At 42.4% G+C, this 23,851-nt stretch overlaps 2 protein-coding genes across 5 annotated transcripts; one reads left to right on the top strand and one right to left on the bottom strand.

The window, feature by feature from the left end:
- Nucleotides 1-14: 14 nt before the first annotated feature.
- On the bottom strand, nucleotides 15-7,080 carry CCT6A (chaperonin containing TCP1 subunit 6A). Of its 2 annotated transcripts, none has more exons than XM_084493103.1 (14): nucleotides 6,877-7,080; nucleotides 6,627-6,690; nucleotides 5,143-5,277; nucleotides 4,356-4,536; nucleotides 4,097-4,193; nucleotides 3,291-3,401; nucleotides 2,827-2,986; nucleotides 2,489-2,571; nucleotides 1,988-2,084; nucleotides 1,417-1,564; nucleotides 1,166-1,299; nucleotides 958-1,060; nucleotides 539-611; nucleotides 15-362 (listed from the first exon to the last, which is right to left on the bottom strand). In XM_084493103.1, exons 1-14 carry the CDS (start codon nucleotides 7,008-7,010, stop codon nucleotides 290-292), a joined length of 1,593 nt encoding a protein of 530 aa, XP_084349229.1. In that variant the 5' UTR covers nucleotides 7,011-7,080; the 3' UTR covers nucleotides 15-289. The 2 variants fall into 2 exon arrangements, with proteins under 2 accessions (XP_084349229.1, XP_084349228.1); XM_084493102.1 differs by having other exon boundaries at nucleotides 4,097-4,200; nucleotides 4,363-4,536; nucleotides 6,877-7,061.
- Nucleotides 6,625-22,696, top strand: PSPH (phosphoserine phosphatase). Of its 3 annotated transcripts, XM_084493125.1 has the most exons (7): nucleotides 6,625-6,712; nucleotides 10,967-11,077; nucleotides 17,487-17,645; nucleotides 18,368-18,502; nucleotides 20,079-20,224; nucleotides 21,042-21,190; nucleotides 22,510-22,696. In XM_084493125.1, exons 3-7 carry the CDS (start codon nucleotides 17,506-17,508, stop codon nucleotides 22,618-22,620), a joined length of 681 nt encoding a protein of 226 aa, XP_084349251.1. In that variant the 5' UTR covers nucleotides 6,625-6,712; nucleotides 10,967-11,077; nucleotides 17,487-17,505; the 3' UTR covers nucleotides 22,621-22,696. The 3 variants fall into 3 exon arrangements, with proteins under 3 accessions (XP_084349251.1, XP_084349250.1, XP_084349249.1); XM_084493124.1 differs by lacking the exon at nucleotides 6,625-6,712 and having other exon boundaries at nucleotides 10,837-11,077; XM_084493123.1 differs by lacking the exons at nucleotides 6,625-6,712; nucleotides 10,967-11,077 and having other exon boundaries at nucleotides 17,323-17,645.
- The last annotated feature ends 1,155 nt before the right edge of the window (nucleotides 22,697-23,851 follow it).

The raw sequence follows: 23,851 nt of genomic DNA, 5'->3' as shown, positions 1-23,851 counted from the left end.
CTGACACCCAGAAAGCACAGAACATAACAGTTTATTGGGTAAAAAGGACAGCAACTTCAGTTGTACACTTCAGAGAAGTCAAAAATAAATAACTGATTTTTAGAACCGAATATTGTAATAGTTGCTAACATTTTGAGCGGCCACGTTTACCAAAGAGTGCTGCTTGTTACAGCAGAGTGACTTCCGTTGCTGGGAAAATCCACCTTGGCTAAGAAAAGAGCACCTTCGGGTGGATTTCCTGAAGAGATCTCATGGGGCACTACTGGGGCTGACCTCCATCCCTGCCAGTTCAGCCTTTAAGAGACGACATTCCTGCTCGCATGATTTCATCCACCAAGAGGATGTTGCTAGCAATCACCGTGCTAGAAATATGAAATAAATATCGTTAGAGTATCTGCTTCAACACGAAGACAACCCAGTTTTACTTCTGCCCTTCAAAGCCCCTTACTCTACATGGGAACCCTTGGTTCCACATTACTCTATCAATTTCAACCATCAAACACCCCTTGCTAATTCAAGTGAAAGCAGTAACACTTACCATGAATGAAGCAGTTGCTTTTTGACATTGTAGTTATCCCAGATTCCAGCTGCTGCAGCTACCATAGGCTCACCTAGAAAAGAGGCAGAACAAGCTAATTAACCAGCTTACACCATTCAAGGCAGGACTCTCTGCAGTTTAACACCTGGTATTACTTGCCACGTGTAACAGAACACGTGTAAGTATTACAAGCAAGCAAGGCTGACTGAGGCAACAACACAGTAGCCAAGGCATTCTGCAGAGCTTTTCATGAAATGAAGTTTGGCTTTCTGCAGTAGAAGTAATTTTTTGCTTCATGGACCTGAGCCATGAGAGGCCTTTACCTCGTAGGAACACTTCTGTCATTCAGAAGCAATTGTTTTGCTGCTTTGTATTAACTGCCACATTGATTTTACCAGAGCATCTCATTTAGTTCTTACCAGTGTTCAAATCAACTCCAGTGAGCTGCCCTGATTCTGCGTGTTCTGTCTGCACCTTCACTAGTGTTTCCTGGGGATCGTAACCAGAGTTCTGAGCGAGAACCTTTGAGAAGGAAAACATCATTTCACATTAATCTAAAGAGACCTGCAGAAAACACGATGGATCTCAGTGTGCTTTAAAGCCCCATCACTCCAGAGTTCCTTATACCTTAGGAATGATGAGCAGAGCATCAGCAAAAGCTTGAACTCCAAGCTGGGCTCTTCCTTTGACATTAGGTTTATGCTTAACAAGCGCGTTAGCTACTGCCACTTCCAGCGCACCTGCTCCTGGAACCACACACCCTGCAAGGGAAAGCACTAACACTGAGACTTCACAAGCACCTACTCCAATCTGAACAGTTAATTTTACCTCAAAGTTGGTGAATTTTGTGTGAGTCACTAGACAGAGCAGAGACTTACCATCCTCAATAGCGTTTTTAACAGCACGCAGACCATCTCTTACTGCATCCTTGATTTGTGTCAGCGTGTGCTTATTCGGTCCCCTGATCAACAGGGTAACGGAGCGGGGGTTGTCACACTTCTCAATAAAGGTGTACTTCTCTTCACCCTGTAAGCAGGGTTAGGCATTCACATCATATGTATTGAGCAAATGTACACATTATAAAAAACCTGAGTAGACACTTGCAGTTCTGAACTAAGAGCACTCCAAGAAGAAATGTATGACCCAAGCAGAAAGAACTTAGCATTCTAGAACCTTATTTCCATGTTCCCAGTTTTACAGGTATGAAATGCATAATATAGAAATAACAATAGGAAAAGGCACTATGGCAAGAGCAAGCATCCAGGTAGATGTTCACACAGAAGTGACACTAGGATCTGAAATCCCACCAGCCTTTGTTCATATTCCAATGCAGCTCTTAAAACATGAAGAGAGTTCCACGCAGTCACATCAGTACACAAGAAAACGGTGTCAAGTGCTATCAGCAGACGTATTTAATGCAGCTTCAACTACAAGCATAGCTGTACATACCAGCGTGTACTCATAGACGAGGCCTGCATGGCCCAGGCAGTCAGGGGTGAGATCCTCCACAGAGTTCATAGCAGTACCGCCACATGCCAGGGTCAGTCTGGAAGAATCCAGTTACAGCTTAGCAGTTGTTTTGTATTACATAAAATCTGAAGTCACCACTACGGATAAAGGTATTTCAGCATGCAGAATACTATAGTTACTAGGCTTGCAACAGTTTTCCTTTTACGTAAAAGCAGCTCTTCATAAGCAGTAAGCTTGTAAAATTAAGCCTCTTCAACAGGTGAAGTACACTGATAGCTCCAATTTGTGTGACACGCCATGTGCTGAGCTGACAGTTCCATGGTTTGTAAAAAAAAAAAATAAAAAATTTCTCTCGTAAGAACCAGTCAGACCAAAGCACACTTTTTAGAGACAGTCCTTAAAAGGTGGATTCAAGCCAGACCTAACTCACTAAATGAGTCTGCAACAAGTTATTTACCCCTTCCTTCCCCAGGAACCAACCTTTCCATGTTCCTCCTTTTAGCTCTGCGCAAAGCAACTATTCCTTCTTTTGCAAGTGCATCCAAGGAAAATGGGTCAATTCCCTAGAAACAAAGAAAGCGACCATTGGGATAAGGAAAAAAAAAATCTCTCGGTCTGACATTAATCATGAAGTTCTTCTTCAGGGCTCAAAGATAATCTCAAGCAGGAACTGCATGCATGCATGTATCCACAAGTGCATCAACCTGGATTTAGTTATTTGTGTCTGAAGAACCGTACAAAATCAAGCAGTGTGTAGCTTGCCAAGAAAGCCCACATTTCAAGTTATTTTTTCTACTTTGTTATACCATTCATCTCACCTTCTGGTTGATCACAACAAATCCTTTATCTGAATCACCACAGACTCTTCTTTTCAAGTCTATGATTTTGTTCACTCTGTCTTCAATGAATTTTCTTTCTGCTTTTACTAGCTTCTCTCTCTCTTCTGCACTTTTGTAGAAGAATCCAGAGCTCACTTCTCTGGAGGGGGGGGAAAAAAAAAAAAAAAAAGACAGTAAGAAAATTAGCCATCCTCTATGCTGTAGAAATAATTTTTTAAAAGCAACATTCTAAAGTTAGTATGCAGATCTAATCTCAGTTGCTAACTTCCCTTTTCCAGAGAAGGGCTGCAGAGGAACACTACCTCTTCCATTCCACCTTTCACACTACTTTCCTTGCTCTAGAAGAGAGCCTGTGCAATCTTTTTGCCACTTTTTTAAACACACCTTAAAAGAAGTTATAAAAGACAGGAGTATTTCTGCTCATCTTGCTGCTGGGTACTTACGTTTTCTCGTATTCTAGAGACACGTTGCAAGTAAGAATATAGGCATCTTCCACTCTTTTCTTCATGTCAGGATGGCGAGCACCATGATCCAAAACCAGCCCCCTAATCAGCCTGAAAGATGAGAAAGCATTTTGTGTGCCAACGTACACATAGAGGAGATGAGCACCTCATGGAGGTGCAGACTAGGGAGTTAACTAACAGCAAAACAGGTTCAGAATGAATTGTCTGCGTGGTTTTGTAAGGAGTAAATATCGATCATGTATCCCACTTCCAAGGGCATGCCCATTCGCATATGGAAAGCGCACCAATCAGAATGTAAAGAGGGAATTTATTCTGGCATAGTGTCTGACTGCAGTAGCTATTGAGAAAAGCTAGTGCAGAATTCATCCATGCCACTGACATAAACATAGGAGCCTACAGAATAAACAACTGGATGACTACAACCGTTTCCATGTACTGAATGCTATTTTTCACTTGCAATAAACAGGCATTTAAGAAAAAAAGGTATAGATAAAAAGCAAACAACTGTGTCCACCCATAGCAAAGCACAAGTCTGAAACAGTGCCACCTTTTGCTATCCAAACATCTTTTGTCAGGGAATCAAGTTCAGTTACTGGGAGATTTCTGCTCTCTAGATGATCCCCAGCTGAACTCTCCATTTCTGCTTTTCTTTCATTCCCTTCCTAGTGACTTTCCCAGCTGTAGGTTTAAAACACAGAAGTTCTTCTTTTTAAAAGAAAACAAAGACCCCAGGCTGCTCAAACATCAGGACACCATTAAAATCCTCAAAGATGCTTCTTACTTACGCTGTGTCAGTTTCTGATTTGTGCTTCATCTCCATAATCTCTACCATATGAAGGTCAATAGGCTCATCTTGTTTTCTGACTGCCAAAACAGAATCTACTACAGCCTGGAATAGGGAGGAGAAAAGAAAATCCCCAGAAGGGCCATTAATCTTTCCAAGTGCAAGTTTGCACCCTCCTATCCACCCTTTGCCCAAGGAATAACCACAGCAGCTTAAAACCTGGACCTCTTTGCATGAAAAGGGGCTGAAAACACATGTACCACTTGCCTCTGTTAGGATGTCAGCAAGTTCAGTGTGAACTTTAGTCCGGAGGGATGTTCTGGCAACATCTATAAGGGTCTCCCTGTCCATTTCCTTAGTCACTTTGACCTGCTCCAAGACTTCAAGTGCTTTTTCCTTTGCAATCTCAAATCCTTCTGCTACTATTCTAGGGTGCAAGCCCTAGGGTGCAGGAGAAGAAGGGAAATCATTAGACAACAGTAAGATTAGAAAGTATTTTCCCACAAGTAGAACCTGTGGTTTCAACTCTCATGTAACATCAGAACACAGGGTACATGCATGCTACAGGGACAATAAAATGTTCTGTCCTTCTGAATACATATAAAAGGAATGCCAGTCCTTCTAATGCAGAGGAAAAGCACAGATTACTCTAGCACAGAATTAAAACCAAGGGAACTACAAAGCACACTTGGGTGTTCACTGTGCAACATAGATGTATTCTGCAACTTACACTCCCCCAAATACCTATAATCAGAGAGCATCATCTTGTACATGCAGTAACTGTTTTAATTCAAACGAAACAACCAGACATAAAAGCATGTATCAAGCGCAACCTTACCAAATCCTCCCGTATTCCCAATAAGCAGTTTGGAACAAGTCTCCGGTCCTCCTCTGTAGCTTATCTCCATTTTACAAATTCATTTTAAGTAGAAAACGTATTTGTTTCCATGTTTGATTTATGAGCATTAAGCACACAACACAGAAGCTGAACAGTATTAAGTGAAGCTTTTCACTTGCACACCTACAAGAGATGCACTAAACACGTACCTCAGAAATATAGAGATCTGCCTGCTTTAGGAGCTCACCAATGATCAAGACGTTCGAGGTGGTGCCATCCCCAGTGATGTCATCTTGTGCTGTTGCTACTTTTGCTATCAAGGAGGCTGTGGGGTGTTGTATTTGCTAAACAAAAGTAAGAAGTTGAACTGTAAGCCTTACCATAATGGTAGAGAAAGCAAGTGATCTGAAATTAGCTCAGTAGTTTATTAAGTTAATAGGCAATGTGTTAATTATTCCTGTCAATTTACCTTGTTTCAACATACAATTCCAGTAAGTAACAATAAAAATCATACTTGGACAGTAGATTTCTTGAATTAATCTGCACAGCACAGTCTTTTTTCCCCCTGAAGGCCCAACAAGTCTCTGGTGACCACCTTTTGGGTGGCCCTGTGTGGAGCAAAAGTTGGACTCAATGATCCTTGCAGATCCTTTCCAACTTTGGATATTCTGTGATCTACACAGAACAATGGTGCATGCTGTTAGCCCCAGCTAGTCCTCAGCTATGAACAGGGCTTCACTTGACAGAGCCCTTTTCTCCTTTAGCAACCAAGGTGCACCAAGACATCTGGACTGTTAGGTGCACTAAAAATGGTTTAGAACTAATTTAATTCTCTGCATGATCAATGCTGTACAAACCCTAACTGGTTTATTATTTGACAGTTGCTTTATTTACTCCTGTAAAACTGAAGACCAACATTCAGTCAGTTTGTTTCTCATCAGTTCCTCTGATGAGCAGTGCACTGGTGTTCCAGCTATGAAGATGGATGGAGAATTATTGCTGCCTGGCCAAAGTTCACAACCACCACACGTGACTGCAGGGTACTTACACGAGTCAGCCTTTCAATTTAAGGAACACATGCAGCACTTAGCATCTCCAACCGCTGAATGAAGATTATTTTAGCATAGGTTGGAGCTTATGAACCTACAGAACAGCATCAGTATTTGAGGAGACTGGTGCTGGGTACTGGAGGTACCGGGACCAAAGGCTGCTGTAGAGCCAGGGGAAGGGTGGCATCAGCTCTGCATAACATGCCCCATGGAGCTGGAGTGGGCTGCGCTTTCAAGTTCCCTGTGGGCCTGGTGTTAAATCAACCGCACCCGCCTCTCAACTTTAAACATTTTTCCAAATCACGCAGTTATGAAGCGCTCTGGTGCAACCGACCTTAGTACAATAAAACTACGCATTTCCTAAATAAAATATAGGGTAAGAAAAGCACTTATATTATTTAACTCGTTCATACTTCTTTTAAATGGGAACTGCCACAACAGCACGCCAACTTCATTCAACACCTATCAAACTGCACTTACTATCCTTTACACTCTTCCCAAAAGAGTATCACCCTCCCAAAACACGGGGCCAAATACCCCAGAACCACACACAGGAGGCAGCAACGGACACACTCCCCTTTACCCAGGCGATGGGGAGGAGAACAGGCCTAGGCTCCCAGCCCCCCCCCCCCCTCCCTACTCACCATTTCCTGCAGCAGCACGTTGCCATCTTTGGTCAGCTTGATGTCTCCGGCGCCTGAAACCAGCCTGTGGGCGACACCGGGAAGGGGTAAGCATGAGCAGGACCCCCCCACACACAGCCCCACACACAGCCCCACACCCCGCCTCCCTCCCCCTTTCCCCTCACGCTTCCCCTCGGGCCCCAAATGCTGAGGCGCACGGCGGGTAGGCCGCGGCCTCCTCCCTCCCCCATCCCCAACGGGGCTCCCTCACATCTTCATGGTGCCCTTGGGGCCCAGGTTGGTCCTCAGCACGTCCTGCAGCCCGCGGGCCGCGCTGATGTTCACGGACAGCGCCGCCTGGGCGCGAGCCACCTCAGCTTTGGGGTTGAGCGCCTTCACCGCCATGGCCGCTGCCGCTCCCCTCAGCGCCGCGCCGCGCACTGGGCGGGAACGCCCCCGGCCGCGCCTCCCCGCCCGCCCCTTCTAGAACACTCCGGCGGCCGCGCGTCCCCATTGGTCCGTGGGCGCCAGAGCCGCGCTGCTATTGGCTGAAGGGCCTGTCGGTCTGACGGGCAGCTCCCGCCTACCGTCTCTCCCCTCATGAGGTGCTGAGGGGAGCGGGGCCATGAGGGAATGGCGGGGAGGGGGGACATGGCATGGCATGGCATGGCTCGGCTTATGCTTATCAGTGAATGTATAAACGAGGTCTTTGATCGGGCCGGGGTGCTCGCTCGTCAATCCCACCCACTCATGTGACAGACACCCCCCGGGGCAGGTTCACAGAACCGTGAGAATAAATAATTAAACCTGCCCATTTAATCTTAGATCAAGCAGATTAATAGTTAAGCGGCATGGATTAATAATCGAAGTGGGTCTTGGTAAAATGCCAGAGATGAGGTTAATCAAAAGTTTCCTAACAGAAGGTGCTGTGTGGGCCCACCAAGTCCAGTGGCTTCTCAGTGGGATCTTCCCAGTCACCACAGCACAGCCCTGCTCGCTGCCGTGGCTTTTCACTTCACAAGTCTTAGGAACTATGGGGAAAAAATATCCCCAGGCAATGCTGAGGTGTCCCGTGAGACCTGTGCAAGAAAAAATACTGTTAAAATCAAGGCAACCTCAATGGGATGCTGGCAGTGTTTGGCCAATGTGGGCAGTGAGGGCCCAGTCCTTGAGGCTGCACAACATACACATCTTAGTGGCTTTCAGCTCCACAAAGGATGAAGATGGAGAATTTCCCATGGAAAGGGCTTGAGAGCTCTTGCCAGGGCTCCTTACAAATACCACAAGCAAAGATTGCATAAAGTTTGGATCCCACATTGCCCATCCACACCTGTGTCCCCTAACACCTGCCTGCTGCAGGGGCGATTGGCAATACCAGGCATGTCACAACCCTCTGTTATTTCAAGTGTTTTGTTAGGAAAGTCCCTGCCACAGAATAATCGTGGACTGTGGCTGCAAAGCTGTGCTGGGAAGGTCCAGGCCAAGTGGTTTTTGGTATTTCTGCAGCCTGACTGCTCCACAGGGCACTAACCCCCAGCAAACAGACACACGCAATTCTATAAAAATTAGTCCTGAGCTCAGAATTTTCTCAGTACATACCACAAGGAGCCTCACCTAGGGCTCATCCACCAGGTCTAACATGACGCAGAATAAATCTCCCCTACTCCTTCCCACTTTTTGCAGCATGAAAGCTGCCAAAACCCAGGCTGTGGGAGCTCTGGATGGAGAGGTTGGCTGCTGAGCAGCAATGCAAAGGGCATGTTTCCATGCCACTTCCAGTAGTAAACTCTAAAAGCCTGCTGATGGGTACAGTTTTGTTGCACAACAAAAGTTTTGGGGAAGCTTGACTGAAATGGTCATTCAGGGTCAAATATAAGGGCAGACTCAGCAGCCTTGCTGGTTTTGGCAGTAGAGGATGGCACCTGCCGGTAATGTGCTCTGCTGCTTTGGGTGAGGATCTCAAGTTTCTGGGCAAAGCGCCACACACGGCCCATCATTCTGACTTGGCAGGTCTGGAGGGGACAGCTGCTATTACGCTTGGGTTTCTGATTTTCACATATTTCGGATGGAGTTGATGTTTGAGCAAAATTTACCTCAAGTTTGGAGCCTTTTTGTTTAGCACAGCAGTGTGCTTGTCTTGTAAAATATTTTAATGATGATACTTTAGTAGAGAGACTGCATTTTTTTTTAAATTTTCTGCTGCTGTAATCATTAAAAATAAACATTAAACATTGCAAAACACAGGAAATTACACCCGGTATTTCATAACTGGGCTCTGGAATTCTCCAGTTAATGTTTATTCTTCACTTTTGCTGGGATGCTACCTGCCTGCTGAAAGCATAACGAAACAAAACATGACAGCCCAGCCCTGAGGAGCTGCAGTGCTAGTGTCTGAGGTGCCGAGCTGCTCTGCCCACTGAAAATACCCAAATGCCTAGCTTTGCCCTAGACTCTATAGCCCACAGGTCACACACATTGCTATTCTTGCCTCTGGTTAAATTTTGTTTGCCTCGATCTCTTCTCCAGGCTGTGCTCAGTAGAGGGCAGCCTTGTCACACCCATAGGCGCACCAGCAGGCACGCCGTATTTTTTTTTTATGTTTTCCCTGCTGCTCTTCTGTGATCCGTGTGGGTGATGTCCTGTGAAAGAGGCATTAATTCTCCATCCTAACATTTCCAGGCACATCTCTCTGTGCTTCCTTCCTGGGCCACATATGTCTAAGGGTGCTTATGTTATGGTTTAGTAATATTTCTCATTTGCATTTTCACATTAAATGCCCATTTTGCAGCATTTTTCAGACAATACTACAAGCCTTTCTACATTTTTCAGTCTTTTAGTAGTAGGTGCCGAACAGTTTTGAATATTTGCTCTTAATGCATAGTAAAAATACAAGACAGATGCTTACAATGCCTAAGTTATCCTTTGAAATTACTGGAGTTACAACAAAGTACAGCAGAATGGAATCAGTAATGTAATATTTAAACGAATTACAAACAAGTCTGTTAAACTAAGAAAAGTAATGGGAATATCCTTCATGAAATGTCCAGTAGCAATTCACTTAAGTGAAATCATGCAATGCTTATCTTGGCAGAAAAAAAACAACACAACAGATTCCCAGGAAAAACAGTTTTCTTTCATCTTTATCAAGATCTGTTTTTCTTTAACTGTATTCACCGAAACGATTTCTAAATCTGTTTTAAAACATACTGTCCTGCCACGATAAAACTCACAAACAGGAGCAGCCAAAACAGCGAACCACATCACCAGTTTTGCAGCAAAGAGGCTCGGTCCCATCTTTCCCTGATGCAGGAAGTTTCTAATAGATGCTTGTATTGACAAGTAGTCACGCAAGTACTGAGAACATTTGAAAAAATGTACAGGAAGGCATAGGAGGAGAAGCACAGAAGGGTATTGATTTTAGTTCATACCCTTAAGTTTGAGGAATAATCCTGCCAGAATTGCAAAAACATCATGCATAGAATGTGACTGGTGTACCCAGTGGTGCAGAACAATCTTTCAAGATGGGTAGCAGTCATAAGACTCCTATCACAAGCGAATAAAAGAAGCTAAATCAGCAGTCTGGCTTTCTTGACCTTGAAACGAGTAATTGGCTTCATAGTTCTGGGTTGGCAGCCTCCTGTTTACTAACTAGTGCCCGCAGTCATGTCTGCGGGAAGTTCTTCTGTAGGATGCCAAAGCACTAGCACAGACAGGTTCTGCAATTTTCCCGTTGCTTTTGACAACATTTTATTTGGAGAAACAAAACAGAGCCTTCTCAGAAGCAGAGGCTTTCATTTTGCCTTCAAAGTTTGTGATGAATTTTGACTGCAGATTTTTTTGGTGTGTAATATTTTGCGCGCTCCGGTTTCACAGCTTAAGCCAAAATGCAATATTGCAATTTTAATGCGTGAAACCTTTGTTTTGCAGTGAAAACAAGTGCCCCTGCCTCTCACCCTGACTTCATGCCAAGGAAAACTCCTGGCTGTTGCTTGGCAGATCCCCTCCTCGCCTCTCCTCCCTGGTCCTCCCATGCCAGCACTCTGCGTGGAGGCAGGTGGGCTCGCTGAGCCCCGTCCTGCTCCCCATGCCCGTGGCAGGGGCTGGCAGGCGAGCAAACCCCACATCATCTTGTGCACAGGCTGCTCCCTGCCAAGCCATGCCTACCCAAGCTGGGAGCGCCCCAAAGTGGGCCTGAACGGCTCCTCCCCTGACGTCGGCGAGGTTACACCTCTCTTCCTACGCCTGTCAGCGAACAGCTGGACTTCTCTGGTTACATGTGTGCAACCATTTAAAAAAAACATCCAGGCTGGCTTACTCAGCAGATTATAAAGAGTGATTTACAAAATGCGGCTTTCTTCCAGATCAGCCCGTGCCGTTGTATTTATGTGACTGAAGGTCTCAGCTGATCCGTTCTTTTCTTGTGCAGCCAAGAGGTTTGCAGCAGCAGCACCAGCCACGGCCAGTACAATACTGTAAGTCACCGGCAACGTTTCTTTCTCGCACTTTGGAAGGGGTTGGCGTTTGGTGTGTTCAGTTCCATAACACTTATCAGATTTTTCTTGCATAGGCAATGAGCTGTACGCTGGGGCTGTGCGCTGCCCTGCGAGATGCAGCAGCACTCTGCTGCCTATTTTATTACAGCAGCATGAATGAATGATGCAATCGCGCAGGGGGAAAGCATCATCATTTTGGCAGGACAGGCACGAGGGGATTGGAGAGATGGGAGATGTGTACCGACATCCACCAGGTTCCCCCTATGCCTTTTCAATTACCTTTGAAAAGGTGCTTAAATAAAATGTGCTGTTAGGCACTGCTGTACAGCTCTCAGTGTGTCGCTGCAAACATTCCATCTCTTGACTTGCTTACAGGTTTCTAGTACTACCTCGTAAACTGAACACGAAACAAGGAAGTTTGAAGCAGTCTTAGTGACTTTCAGGACTGAATCTCTCTATTCTCACACTGAAAACCACAGAAACTCCTAATTAAGGATAGGTTGAACTTAAAGAGCAGTATTTGCAGGAATATATAGTAAAAAATTGCTTAAATATAGCTAATCTGTTTAAATACATAATCTCTCTTCTAAAGCACATTGCTTATACTGAGAATTACACCTCAACATAGCAAAGCCACGTTACCATATTATTCCCATTTTACAGATAAAGGACTAGCAACAATGAAGGATTACATGCTTTGTTTAATACCATGGAAACCCTCCTGTGAACACTCTCATGGGCAGAGTCACACCTGTAGCAGGAACAGGCTCTGAGAAAAGGTTCAACAACAAACTTCTCCAAATCCCATACTCTAAGCAGCAGCTTCCCATCAGTGCAACAGAAACAGTCTTATATGGCTGCGTTTCTGTTAATCTCACTGAATGTTCAGTGCAATATTTCTCTGCTCTGGGAATATAGCTCACAGTGACTTTGTTCTCACGCACATCAGGGCAAACTGGGACTAACTTCACTGATGCCAGGGAAATAACTCAGGGCAAAGTGAGACCAAAATGGGTCTTGTTATGGAGCAGTAGCTTTCAATATAGTGCTCACACTCACATTATTAAATGTGAGAATGAATCAGAATCACAAACATCAGAGACTGTTTGCACACTGTAGGATATTCCCAAATGATCTCTTAAAAAAAAAAAAAGCATTTTAAGTAGTATTTCATTAAGATTCACTTAATCTTCATTTTTTTCACAGCAAGAAATGTGAACATAATATAAAGTAGCAGTGTGACAACACTTCTGAAAGCTGAAATAAGATAACAAGTCAAGTAGAGTCACGATGGAGATTTTGAGATCTCTTAATAATCTCATCAAAATAAACCAGCCACAGAACACCCGGAGTCCTGAGTACCGTTTCATGTTCCTTTTGCATTAGCAGATCTTGCAGATGTTTCAGTTTTTCACAGTGTGGCAAGTGCCCTTCTTTGAAGGGTCAGCAAACAGAAAAGATTACAGTTGTTTTCCTTTAACATGTGGTCTTACATAATTGCTAGGCTTGCTGCTGTGACTCCGCCCTCTCTGTTACGAAAGAGAACTATTTCTTGTGGAAATGCCAGTTTTTTTCCAAGTGGCCTAATGAAGTACTTAATAGCCTGGAGACAAGGAGATCCATGGGAATTCCACTTCCCCTTGTGATTTCCTTTTAGTTCATCTCAAGTTTCACCTTTCCCTTTGTCACTTCCTTCTTACACCTTCTTTAGTCTATTCTTTGCCCAGTGTTTTTTCTTTTTCTCATTTTCTTCCTTTCATTTTTTCCCCATCGTATTTTATTACCAGACCTGTTGAAATGTTTGCTGCTTGGATAGCTTTCCAGCATGGAAATAATAGAATAGAAATAGATTTCTTATCTGAAATATGATGGCTGAATGATCAGAGATCTTCTACCCAAGTTTTTCATATGGAGACTGAACTTATAATTATTAGTTGTGGGAATTTCTTTTTTCTTACCATCTCATAAAAACATTGATGCGTGTAAGCAATCGGATATTCTGTGTTTTAGAGTAATTCATCTCTGCCAACCACAGAGGACCATACCACTCTGGAATTAAAAACTGCTATTCCTTTACTATTATCATGTAGAGAATTGTCCATAGAAGAGCTTAGCACAGCTTCAATTCTTTTTCCTCATATTTTCAGGTGACACCTACCTGTAGACAAGAATCACAGATTCATAGAATCAGAGTATCCTGAGTTGGAAGGGACCCACAAGGATCATGGAATTCAACTTCTGATTCTACACAGGGCAACCTAAGAGTTAGGCCATACATCTAAGAGTATTGTCCAAACACTTATACAGTGACAGGTTTTGGGGCCATGACTTCCCCAGTCACATGAGCTACCTTATTTGTTCTTATATCCCCTGCATGTTTAATTCTAGGCAGTTTTCTGGTGAATGCCATGGCAAGATGGCCCAGGAAAAAATCTGAACACAAAGGAAGGAACAGAACATCTTCTACTTGTAATTCCCTCTGCTCCTGGGGCCCATTGCTCAATCATGAATAGCCTTGCCTTATGCTCCCATTTACGTTTATGGCTGGGAACAAAAATCACAAGTCACTGAAATTGGCATGTTACTGTTTGGAATGGCTTTTGCTGACCTCTGGAGTTGATGGTCACCCCTGGAGCTTTGCCGACAAAAGCAGAAGAACGTTATTTCATCCCAAGTGAAGCATCTTTAACTCCTAAATTTTTTCTCACCAGCAAGACTCCCTGCAATAGCTGAAGCTTCCCACGTAGGTTCTCCTCTTTGATCCAGCAAGAGCTTCCCTATTTTACAGCTCATCACAAGTTCTCCAACTTGTGTGATGATATATTAGCCAAAAATGTGTTTTCCAGAACTCAGTGCCTGGCTACAAAAGGAATTGGAAGGCTTTTGGCAAGCCACTCATCAAGGGAGATCAGGAACTACTGCTCTGTTCTGCATTTCAGAACGCAATTCTTCTCTTACAATTTGTCATTTTTAGGCATCATAAACCATAGCCTTAAACGCTTTTGAAAGTTACTGCATAGAACAAAGAGAGGACAGAGTTAATTCCAGCCACGGCTTTGTATACATATCCATCAAAGTGAAATTCACAGCAGTGGTGTCATCATTGTAAGGAATATTCAGAAGGGAAGGGAGTATGGGAAGTTTAGATGACAGGGAGAAGGGAAAGTTCATGTCCCTTCCTTCCTCCTCCCAATGTTTTTTTCTAGCTATAACATTATTCTCAGAGAGATTAAAATTCTGAAGACACATATCCAAAAATATATTTCAGGTTCTCACCAAGAAATCACATAACAGTGCTGTGTCACCACACAGTGATATTGCATCATATTGGTCATGTTGCAGTGCAGCCCCAGGTTAGCATGAGGCAATGTGACTGCTTTGCATAAGAAGGAATCAGTGTTGGAACACAATGACGCAAATGTCACACCAGAATGATGCAACAAGTTTGCCCAGTAGAGCAAATCCTTAAAACTGGCACCAAAACCAAGGCTGAATTCTTAGTGGACTTTATAATTTCCAGTAGGCTGGAAAAAAAAAAATAATGGCATGCTATTTAAATAATGCTAGTGGACATTTTTAAAAATTCCACTGCACAAAAAGATCTAGCAAATGGCTGTCAAGCCCTGTCCTGAAGTCAAAGCCCTCCTGCTCTGGAAATCCAAATCTTCCACTGAAAATTCAAAACAGTGCTGTGGAGTCAAGGTCAAGCCAAGGCTAACGCAAAGTAAACCTGGAATTCACATTTCACGTGTCCACCTGCTGCCAAGTCTTAGCTCAGAACCAGTTTTGGTCCAAGGAAAGTTTTTATGTCCACTGTCTGTCTGTACCCACTCACCTTTGCTTTCTGGGACTCTGGAGAGGTTGAGCCCAGGCTCTGTCCTACTTTCCCACTCCCAAACTGTACGTTCAGGAGGGAAGTGTGGGCTGGGTGGTATCTGCTCTCCTGTCCTCCCTCACACCTGTGACACAGATGAGCATTAGGTAAGCCACTGTGTCACCTTTGCAGCTTCGTGCAAAAGCCATGAACCTACTTTGGGTATTACAGTCATATGCTCATACCACAAAACTCAAGAACACCTAGAATTATCCCCTTCAACTTGTCCTGTTCCGTGGCTGCCTTTGGATAGCTTTGCCTTTAATCTGTCACGACGTGCTCTCTCTGTTTCTTGCTTTTTCATATTTAGCACTGATACCTACCCAGTAAACAGAGATTAATTCTTACAGATATGGTTCTTTGCTGTTCACAGCAGGTTTCACTCCTTAGGTTTGGCTGCTTCAATTATACAGACTTTTTCTTTTACCTTTCGATGAAGGCCTGGGGTATTTTCTCTTACTCTATACACATGAGCAGATAATAGATGTGTGCATGTGTGTGTTCTATACATTTTTTTTTTCAGTGATTATGATCATTTTCCATAAAGCCCTTTGTATCCCAGCACTCACCATACGGTGTCAACGGCACTTCATTTAGTGCTGGTGTCGGATGCCCTGCATAGCCTTGGTGTTGTGGGAAGCACAAGGCCCTAACTGAGGGCTCAAAGTCAGACAAACTGCTGTGACAGCAGTCCTCATGGATGGACATGCAGGCAATGCCACTCACACCTCTGCAGGAAACTTGAATTAAGAGCAAAAAGTGAAGAATAGTTAATGAGGAAGGTGTTGGGACTACAGCTAGACTGGGTTAAGTATTTGAATGAAAACTCTATCCTGGACAGCTCACAGACTCTTTTTCTGTTGAGAAACGTATTCATTTCTGCTTCTGATAGGGTAAACCCCGTTCATCAGATTAGCTGCTACTGTCTGCAGTTAGCTCAGTTTGATCCCAAGTTTTTACTCAGTAGTTAATCCATCAGTCCTTAGTTATGCAGAACTGCTCTCATGTTGATTTGTGCAGCTAAGGACTGAATAAAATCGAAACCTTCAGGATCTAGCCTAGTAATAATAGTGCAGGCTTGAACAGCAGCTTTTAATCTGAAACCTTAAAGCACCTGGACAACTTCTACCTGCCACATGGCAGGGGAAAGACTGTAATCTATTAGCAAGCCTAGTTGTGGGAATAAAACCACAGAAGTCCCATCAGGAAACAGCACTGGTGCTTACCATTTGTGATCCCTAGATGACTCCTGTCTGATGGTTAGCTACGTCAGTACCAATCAGCTCCTAGGCTCTTCCACAGCAAGATATGTAGCAATCAGTTCTCCATCTTCACTCGATGTCTTTTGTGTGCAGAGGGTGAGAAGTTTGTCCCAAAAGGGCAAAAAACTAAATGTTTTGTGGAAACTTGTGTATGTAAGACCTGTCACCATGAAAACTGACAGGATATATAAGAGGAAAATGTATTTGTTGTGTGAGAAGAAAGCAAAAGGTGAAGATATACGACATGCTGTTTAAAGGTATTTTTGTCTCTATTCCAGAAAAAGGAAGAACCTACTACCCAGGTCAGTTATATGAGACTTGTCTTGCAGGAAGTTTAAGAGATTAGAAGAGATAACCAAACATGAGCTTCAACAAAGATCTGGGAAATGGGACAGATACAAAGCTGTACTTGTGTCTAAATGTACTACTGGTAAATAGCAAGATCCACACTGCAATCCCTTGTGAAAGGGTAAAGCATGATTAGTAATGTAGAGTAAGAAAATCCCTGATTAATATCTTGTGCTTCTGGTCTGCTGAAGTGCTCAGTACATTTAACTGGACAGATATAAAAGGGAAGAAAATGAACTTTTGACAGGTATTGTTATGGAAAAAGTCATGGTTCGGGGCTTTGGGAACTTCACTGAACCCCTTAAGATATCACCACATTATATTAATCAAGACAGAGAAAAGCATCTAAACCTTCATGATTTAGGGACGACTACTCACTGATAGGTTTGAGACAGTTATATGCCTACTGCAATCAAGCAAATCTTTAAGGGTTGGTTGTCTTTTACTGTCTCCTGGAGCAACTAATTTGTCACCACAGACCAGGTCTAATGAGAAATCAAGATCCATTTGAGCAATCAAGATCCATTCGAGCAGTGAAGGCAAGACAAGACAGGAAATTTTAAGTCCTGTCCAGTAGTTGGCAGTCTGATGGTTCAGCAAATGCCAAGTATTACAACCTTGAACCCCACCTGAACACCAATGGGCTGAGCCTGCAGAGAGCAAATCAGCAGCTGACCACAGCTCCCCAGCCCACCCATAACGTAAGCTGAACATCAGTAGGCAGCAACAGCAGTGAGCAAATCAGCAACAGAGCCAGACCTCCACCGCCACTCACACTTTGATAAAAGCTGGCTAGCAGGCTGTGCTCGGTCCTTCTCACAACGAGCCGAGCAGTCGCTGCAATGGCTCAAGACGGAGTCCAGTACTGTGACTCACAGAAACAATTCATCTTATCCTCTTACAGTAAGAAGGTTCCTAAAAGGATGGCGTCTCTCCTGGAGATGAAAGAAATCTTCCGCAATGCTGATGCAGTGTGCTTTGATGTGGACAGTACAGTCATCAGGGAAGAAGGCATTGATGAGCTTGCAAAGTTCTGTGGAGTTGGAGATGCCGTCGCAGAGATGTATGTATATTTGCTGTTTACTTCACATGAACATTAGTGAAAAATAAGCATGGATAAGGTTAAACCTGTGACAACAGTTTCACAATACAGATTAATTCATCTCTGTCACAGGAGATTATTACCATTTAAAAAAAAAAGATGTTAGGAATAGTAAGTGGAATTAATGCATAATGAAGTAACTTTTTTTTTTTTTTTTTTTTTTTTTTTTGAATTGTGAAGCCACTCAACAGGACTATACTGAAATAAATTCTCTAAATTAAATGTCTTTGATATACTCAGATAAGGCCTCATCATAACATTTGACAAAGAACTAGCAGAACCTTATTACGAGACAGAGGAGACTGGACTCTTCATCCAAGTGAAGAGGCTGATGTTTCCATTGAAACTTGTAGTGAAAGTCCTGTTAATTTCAGAGAAGAGCAGCTGGGCTGTGATTTAGGAATACTGGTCCCAGTGGCTCAGATTGCATTCACAGAGTATCAGCTTTCCTTTGCCTCACTGGTTCTTACAAAAGCACCAGTCTGTGGAGCTCTTCTACCACTGGTTGCTACCAACCTTTTCAATGTACCAATCTTGTCCTTTACAACACAGATAATGTGGTATAACCTAGAAGCTATGGGGTCTTAACTTGTTCCTTGGCATTCCTGTTAAAATAACAGCTCTTGGGAGAAGCCTCATCTTGTTAAGTGTCACTGATTTGTTTTGTTTGGATCACAATTCAGGACCCGCAGAGCTATGGGTGGCACTGTGACATTCAAAGCAGCTTTAACAGCACGACTAGGACTCATACGACCCTCCTACGAGCAAGTGCAAAAATTAATATCTGACAATCCACCTCAGCTAACGCCAGGAATCCGGTAAGAAGAATTTCAAATGATCTAATGAAAAAGTATTCCAAAAGCACATAGCATAAATCAACAAAATTCTGTGACATTAGTGAAGCTGAAGGAACGTGAAGCTGATATATAAAGCTTTCCTACTCCATTTCCATGTTGTTTGTGTACAAAGCTTAGATCAGGAGCTTATAATAGCCTGGATCCATGTTGAGTGGATAAGTGTCTGTATAAAAAGAAACTGTCTTAGGTATTAACTGGCATTTTGGCTGGCAAGCTGACATTCCGGCGTGAGAATTCGATGGGCATGGAAAATAATCTGCTCCACATGTAGAAGTATTTTTTTTTCTTTTGAAGGGAGCCAGGAGGAAGATTATTACTGAATAAAAACTACTGGCTTAGTCTATTCTGTAATTATATTCTCTCACACACTTCTGCATGCAGTCATCACTGGACTCAGCTTAGGGGATCCACTTTCAGAGCTACACATTCCATACTGACATAAAAAATCATTAGAGGCAAATACATCCATGCATATACACGTATTCCTTCATCTTTGGGTTTAGATATAACATTAACTATTTCAACTGAATAAGTTTTTCTTTCTATTCAGATTGTTTCAAACAGTTGAAAATAATTTCTTTATTATGAAACATGGCCATAGCTATAAATCTAAAACATTTTTAGCATATACAGCTTTTAATACAATATTGTACTTGTATTTTCTCCTTGAGATGAAGCACATGCTCAGCTTTTTCTGTAGAAGGCAGAGCTAGATGTAACAACAAAGGGGTCATTGTCTCCATGTTTAGAATCACATGACTTTCCTTTTAATTCCTTCCTTTTCTTCCTCCTTTTCTGTGTAGCCTGCTTTAAGCTTCCACTTTGCTTTTCAGTGTTTAGCATTTCTTCTGTTACTGTTATCACTTCTACTGCTTAGCGTTGTTGCATGTTGATTTTCCTGCCTCTAGAACCAACTTTTATAAAACTTTCAATTGCCATCAAGTCCCGTTGATACTAACCGGGTCTGAAAATTTCTCACTTTTTAATTCTTTTTCTGTAGCTGGTGCCCTTTTCTATACAGAGTATCAATGTCTTGGGGGAATCAAGTCAGTTAGAAAAATGTTCACACTTTGTGCACTTTCCAGCCCACTTTTATATTTTTGTGCAGTGGCTTTATCTCCACTGCATTCCCTGCTCTTTTTCAGTGTTACAGATTGTTTATCTCACTGGTTTTACACTTAGCCTCAGAAAACAACCTGAACCGGATCTGGGCTCATTTGTTCAGGGGAACTAATGTGAACAATATGAAAGTATAATGGAAATATTTCTATGGAGCACTTGTTTCTGAGCAACTAAATACCTGTTCATATCTAGACATGATGGTTTTGTTCAGCTCATTTCAAGCAAGGTATATGCACAAACTTGTGAAGAAAAGATGGAAAATCTTCAAGCAGCTGAGAAGGATGGAGTTGGAAAGCAGCAGGCAAATAAACTGGAATAACAAAATAGATGGGTGGCCTTGTTTAGGAAAGATCTATTTTGGCTTTCTTGTTATCCTTTCAGCACACTCATGCTTGGTGACTTTCTTTCTTCCCAGGGAGCTGGTGAACAGGCTTCATCAACGCGGGGTACAGGTCTTCTTGGTCTCCGGAGGGTTTCAGAGCATCGTGGAACATGTGGCCTTGCAGCTGAACATTCCAACAGCAAATGTCTTTGCCAACAGGCTGAAGTTTTACTTTAATGGTGAGATTCCCCTAACAGGTCTTTTCTTTGCTAATTAACGCAATTTTTGCGTGTGTGCGTTCAAACTGTCAGATACTGGACTACAGATATTGTCCAACCTACATCACCTCATTACCAATCCTGCTAGCTTCAAGATCAATCCAGCTGTCTCCTAGTAGGGAAATAGCCAAACTTCCTCCCAAAATATGAACTCAGGCCCTTTTCCAGACATCTGAAATAGAGCTGTAGTTACTTTTTAATTGCAAACTGTGCCAAAGTTAAAAAGCATTACAGTTGCTGAGAGCAGTTTCATTTTCTCTCTCTTTCAAGTGTAAAGAATTTATTACACTTACCTGCTTTCAGAGGCAAACTTCATTTTCAGTGACTCTGAGGTATGCATGAAGACCAATGGAGACTTTTGCAGAGCTGCTCTGGACTTTACGCTAGTGTAATCGAGCAGAACTGTGTTCAGTGAGCTTGGTTCTTACTCAGTGTTTCATACACTATTTACGTATCACACTGAATGCTGCTTTTGAAATGTTTAGACCAGAATGACTGGATCAAAGTGACTGGGAATGGATTTGACATGCTACCATACAGGGTTTCTCCTTTTGTCCTAACATTTCAGCTCTTTGAAAACATCCCCACTGAAGACTTCTGTAAAATCCTAGTTTTTATGCTTACCTTCTGATTACTTCTTTGGGATGCTGAAATTGTGAGGCTTATGGGACTGCAAGTAATTAGCTGTTTTCTTGAAGAAAAGACCACAGGCATGCATCTTTCTTCATCTACATGAAAATATGCTGTGTGTCTAATTTGTCCTTCCACTGTTTTCTAGGAGAATATGCAGGATTTGATGAAACACAACCAACAGCTGAATCAGGGGGGAAAGGAAAAGTTATTACTCATCTGAAGGAACAGTTCCATTTCAAGAAAGTAGTTATGATTGGAGATGGAGCTACAGACATGGAAGCCTGTCCCCCAGCTGTAAGTATTAAAAAATTTGAATTCCAAATTTCCTTTGATTAATTTGTGTGTGTGGGAATTATGGTTTAAATTCTTTATAAGACTTCAAGGAAGATCTTCAGCACTTCCCAGAGCCTAAAAGATCTGTGTAGGTAGTTTTCTCTAGAAGGGCTAGATCATGCAATGGCTGATTTCTCTTGATTAGCCAGTTTCAGTAAAGGTTCCACTCTCTGAGCCAGGGTTCTAGCTCAGTCCAGCAGAAATGTATAAAGTCTACCAACCTATCACAAATCAAGCTGATCTATCTGCCTTTCCCATCTATGTTGCCACAATAACTGCTTGCTTCTGCATAGTGCTCTGTACAGAGGTCCTACACTACCCAGATCACAGTTCAGGCCAGTATTTAACGTTGCTAAGCATGAAGGTCTGGTGCACATTTACTTGATACCAACCTAGCAAGAAGGTTCATCTCACTTGGTACCTCTGAAGATAGCAGCCCTACCAGGGCTATTCAGCCCTATTATTCAGCCCTAGACAGGGTGGAATAATAGTAAGAATAGAAAGACAGCTTATATAAACAGTCATTTCACAGAGGAGGGATCTTTCTCATCTCTAGTGCCTTTCTCTACAGAACAAAAAGTAACTCAGAGCCGCTGCTTTGCCAATGCTGGGGGCAGATATCCTAGTGCATGGAAATGCACAGGAACAGACTCTAAGGGCTGCTGCTGATGTGAGTTAGGACAAGATATCCCTTAGCATTAAATATGTGCACGATCAAAGCAGCTTCGTATTTGCTTTATGCTTTCTATCTGAAGGCAAAAAAAAAAACAGCAGTGGAAATTTTAAACACTGTTTTCTAAGACCCAGAAATGATGATTGTTTCTGGTTAATGATTGAAATCTTGGTTAATGTTTACTCTTGGTATCTATCAAATGAGGTAAACAGAGTTAAGATAAAAAGTAGGGATAATTGTGAGATGCTGCTTGCACGTTCAGATGTTAACTCACGCTTGAATAGTAAGTAAGGCTTTATGTTGCATCACAGCTCCATTTGATTTTCAGTAAAATCTCAGATCTGAACAATCCTGAAGTTACAAGGCACTGAGACACACCTTTGCTATTGGAACTAACCTTTTAGTAACCAAAGTGGTGTAAAATTAAATGTTAACGAAGTTCCTGTTAATAAATATGAAAATGAACACGCCAAGTAACATAGGTGAAGAAGCAGGGAGGAACATCACCATTTAAAAATGCAATCTTAAAAGCAAACTTAATTGCTGAGAAGCTCCATTCCTTACACAGAACTGCAATAACTCGTGCCCATTCTTTCTGTTTTGCCAGGACTGCTTCATTGGATTCGGAGGGAATGTAATCAGAAAGCAAGTAAAGGAGAAAGCTAAATGGTACATTACTCACTTTGATGAACTGCTAAAGGAACTGGAAGAACGATAAATTATACAGTAAAATAATATATTTAACAACTATAAGTCAATTATACAATGTAATTAAACATATATTTGTTTGCAAAGTTGTGTTCTGGACTTTTTAATGATTCTGGGTGTTGGGTACCTTCCTTCTCTGATCTGAAACTCGTGTTGCAAATGGCGACATGCTACTCAAATATTTTGTAATGCAATGGTAAGATTTTTTTAAACACCTTTTCCAAGGTGTAAGAGGTGCAGGATGGTAAGTACTTTCCCTTCCAAAGAATCTCAGAAGTAGGTTAAACAGTGAACAGATAGGTAGGAAACATTACTAAATATCTCTGAGTTCATTAAAATATGGCTACAGGAGAACCTGAGGTGTCATCTATTACTCAACATCATTGTTACTCAACCTGTAGTCTAAGACATGAGATATATGCAAATGCCAGATATATGCAATATTCATCAGCATCCTAGAAGCATATTTTAAGACGAGTAATACAGTGCTTCACATACCTCATTAAAACACAAGCAAACTCTAAAATGTTGATTTTGTCAGACGGTCACAGTTTACTTAAGTGTTTTATTTAACAATCCTTCCCTGCTAACCTATAACTGTACAGAACCTGACTCGCCTGTCTTTACAAAACGTCTGCTGATTAAGAAAACCCTAGGAAACTTATCTGGCCTCTTTCTCTGCCTCAAGTGTGGATCAACCACCCTCAAACTGTTTGTGCCAGAAGTCTAACCTGTTCTAAACAAGTATTTCTCTGAGCTTCAGCTAATGAATCCTAGTTTCTTAAGGCTTTGTCTTTCATGGCTGCAATGTTTGATCCAAGAGGGGCTTTATCCAGAACTCACTTGATAAATTGTGCTTTTTTTTTGTCAGCAAATCCCTGACAACTTTTGCAAGTATGTCTTTTTAAGCAGCTCTGCTGACACATCATGGTACTTTTCTTTCCCTGACTTATAAGAATATCATCTGAGATAATGTAAAAAGCTTTACTGATGGCAAAATGAAAGTCACATCTTCCCCTTCCATCCACATAATGCCATCACAGGAGAAAGATGGATTGATACGACATGATTTGTCCTGGAAAAAAAACAAAACAAAACAAACTCTATGCAGGCTCTTATATTCTGTGTCCCCACATTTTATTTATTTCTTGAAACTGAAGATTAGGCTGAGTGAGTGCTTCAATTCCCAGGTTCTTCTCTTCCATCCCACCACACATTTAATAGATAGGAAGATAAACAAG

The sequence above is a fragment of the Aythya ferina genome (assembly GCF_964211825.1).
Source record: "Aythya ferina genome assembly, chromosome: 19".
NCBI lineage: Eukaryota > Metazoa > Chordata > Aves > Anseriformes > Anatidae > Aythya > Aythya ferina.
The sequence above is the reverse complement of the archived record's forward strand: the minus strand, read 5'-3'. Positions and strand labels throughout refer to the sequence as shown.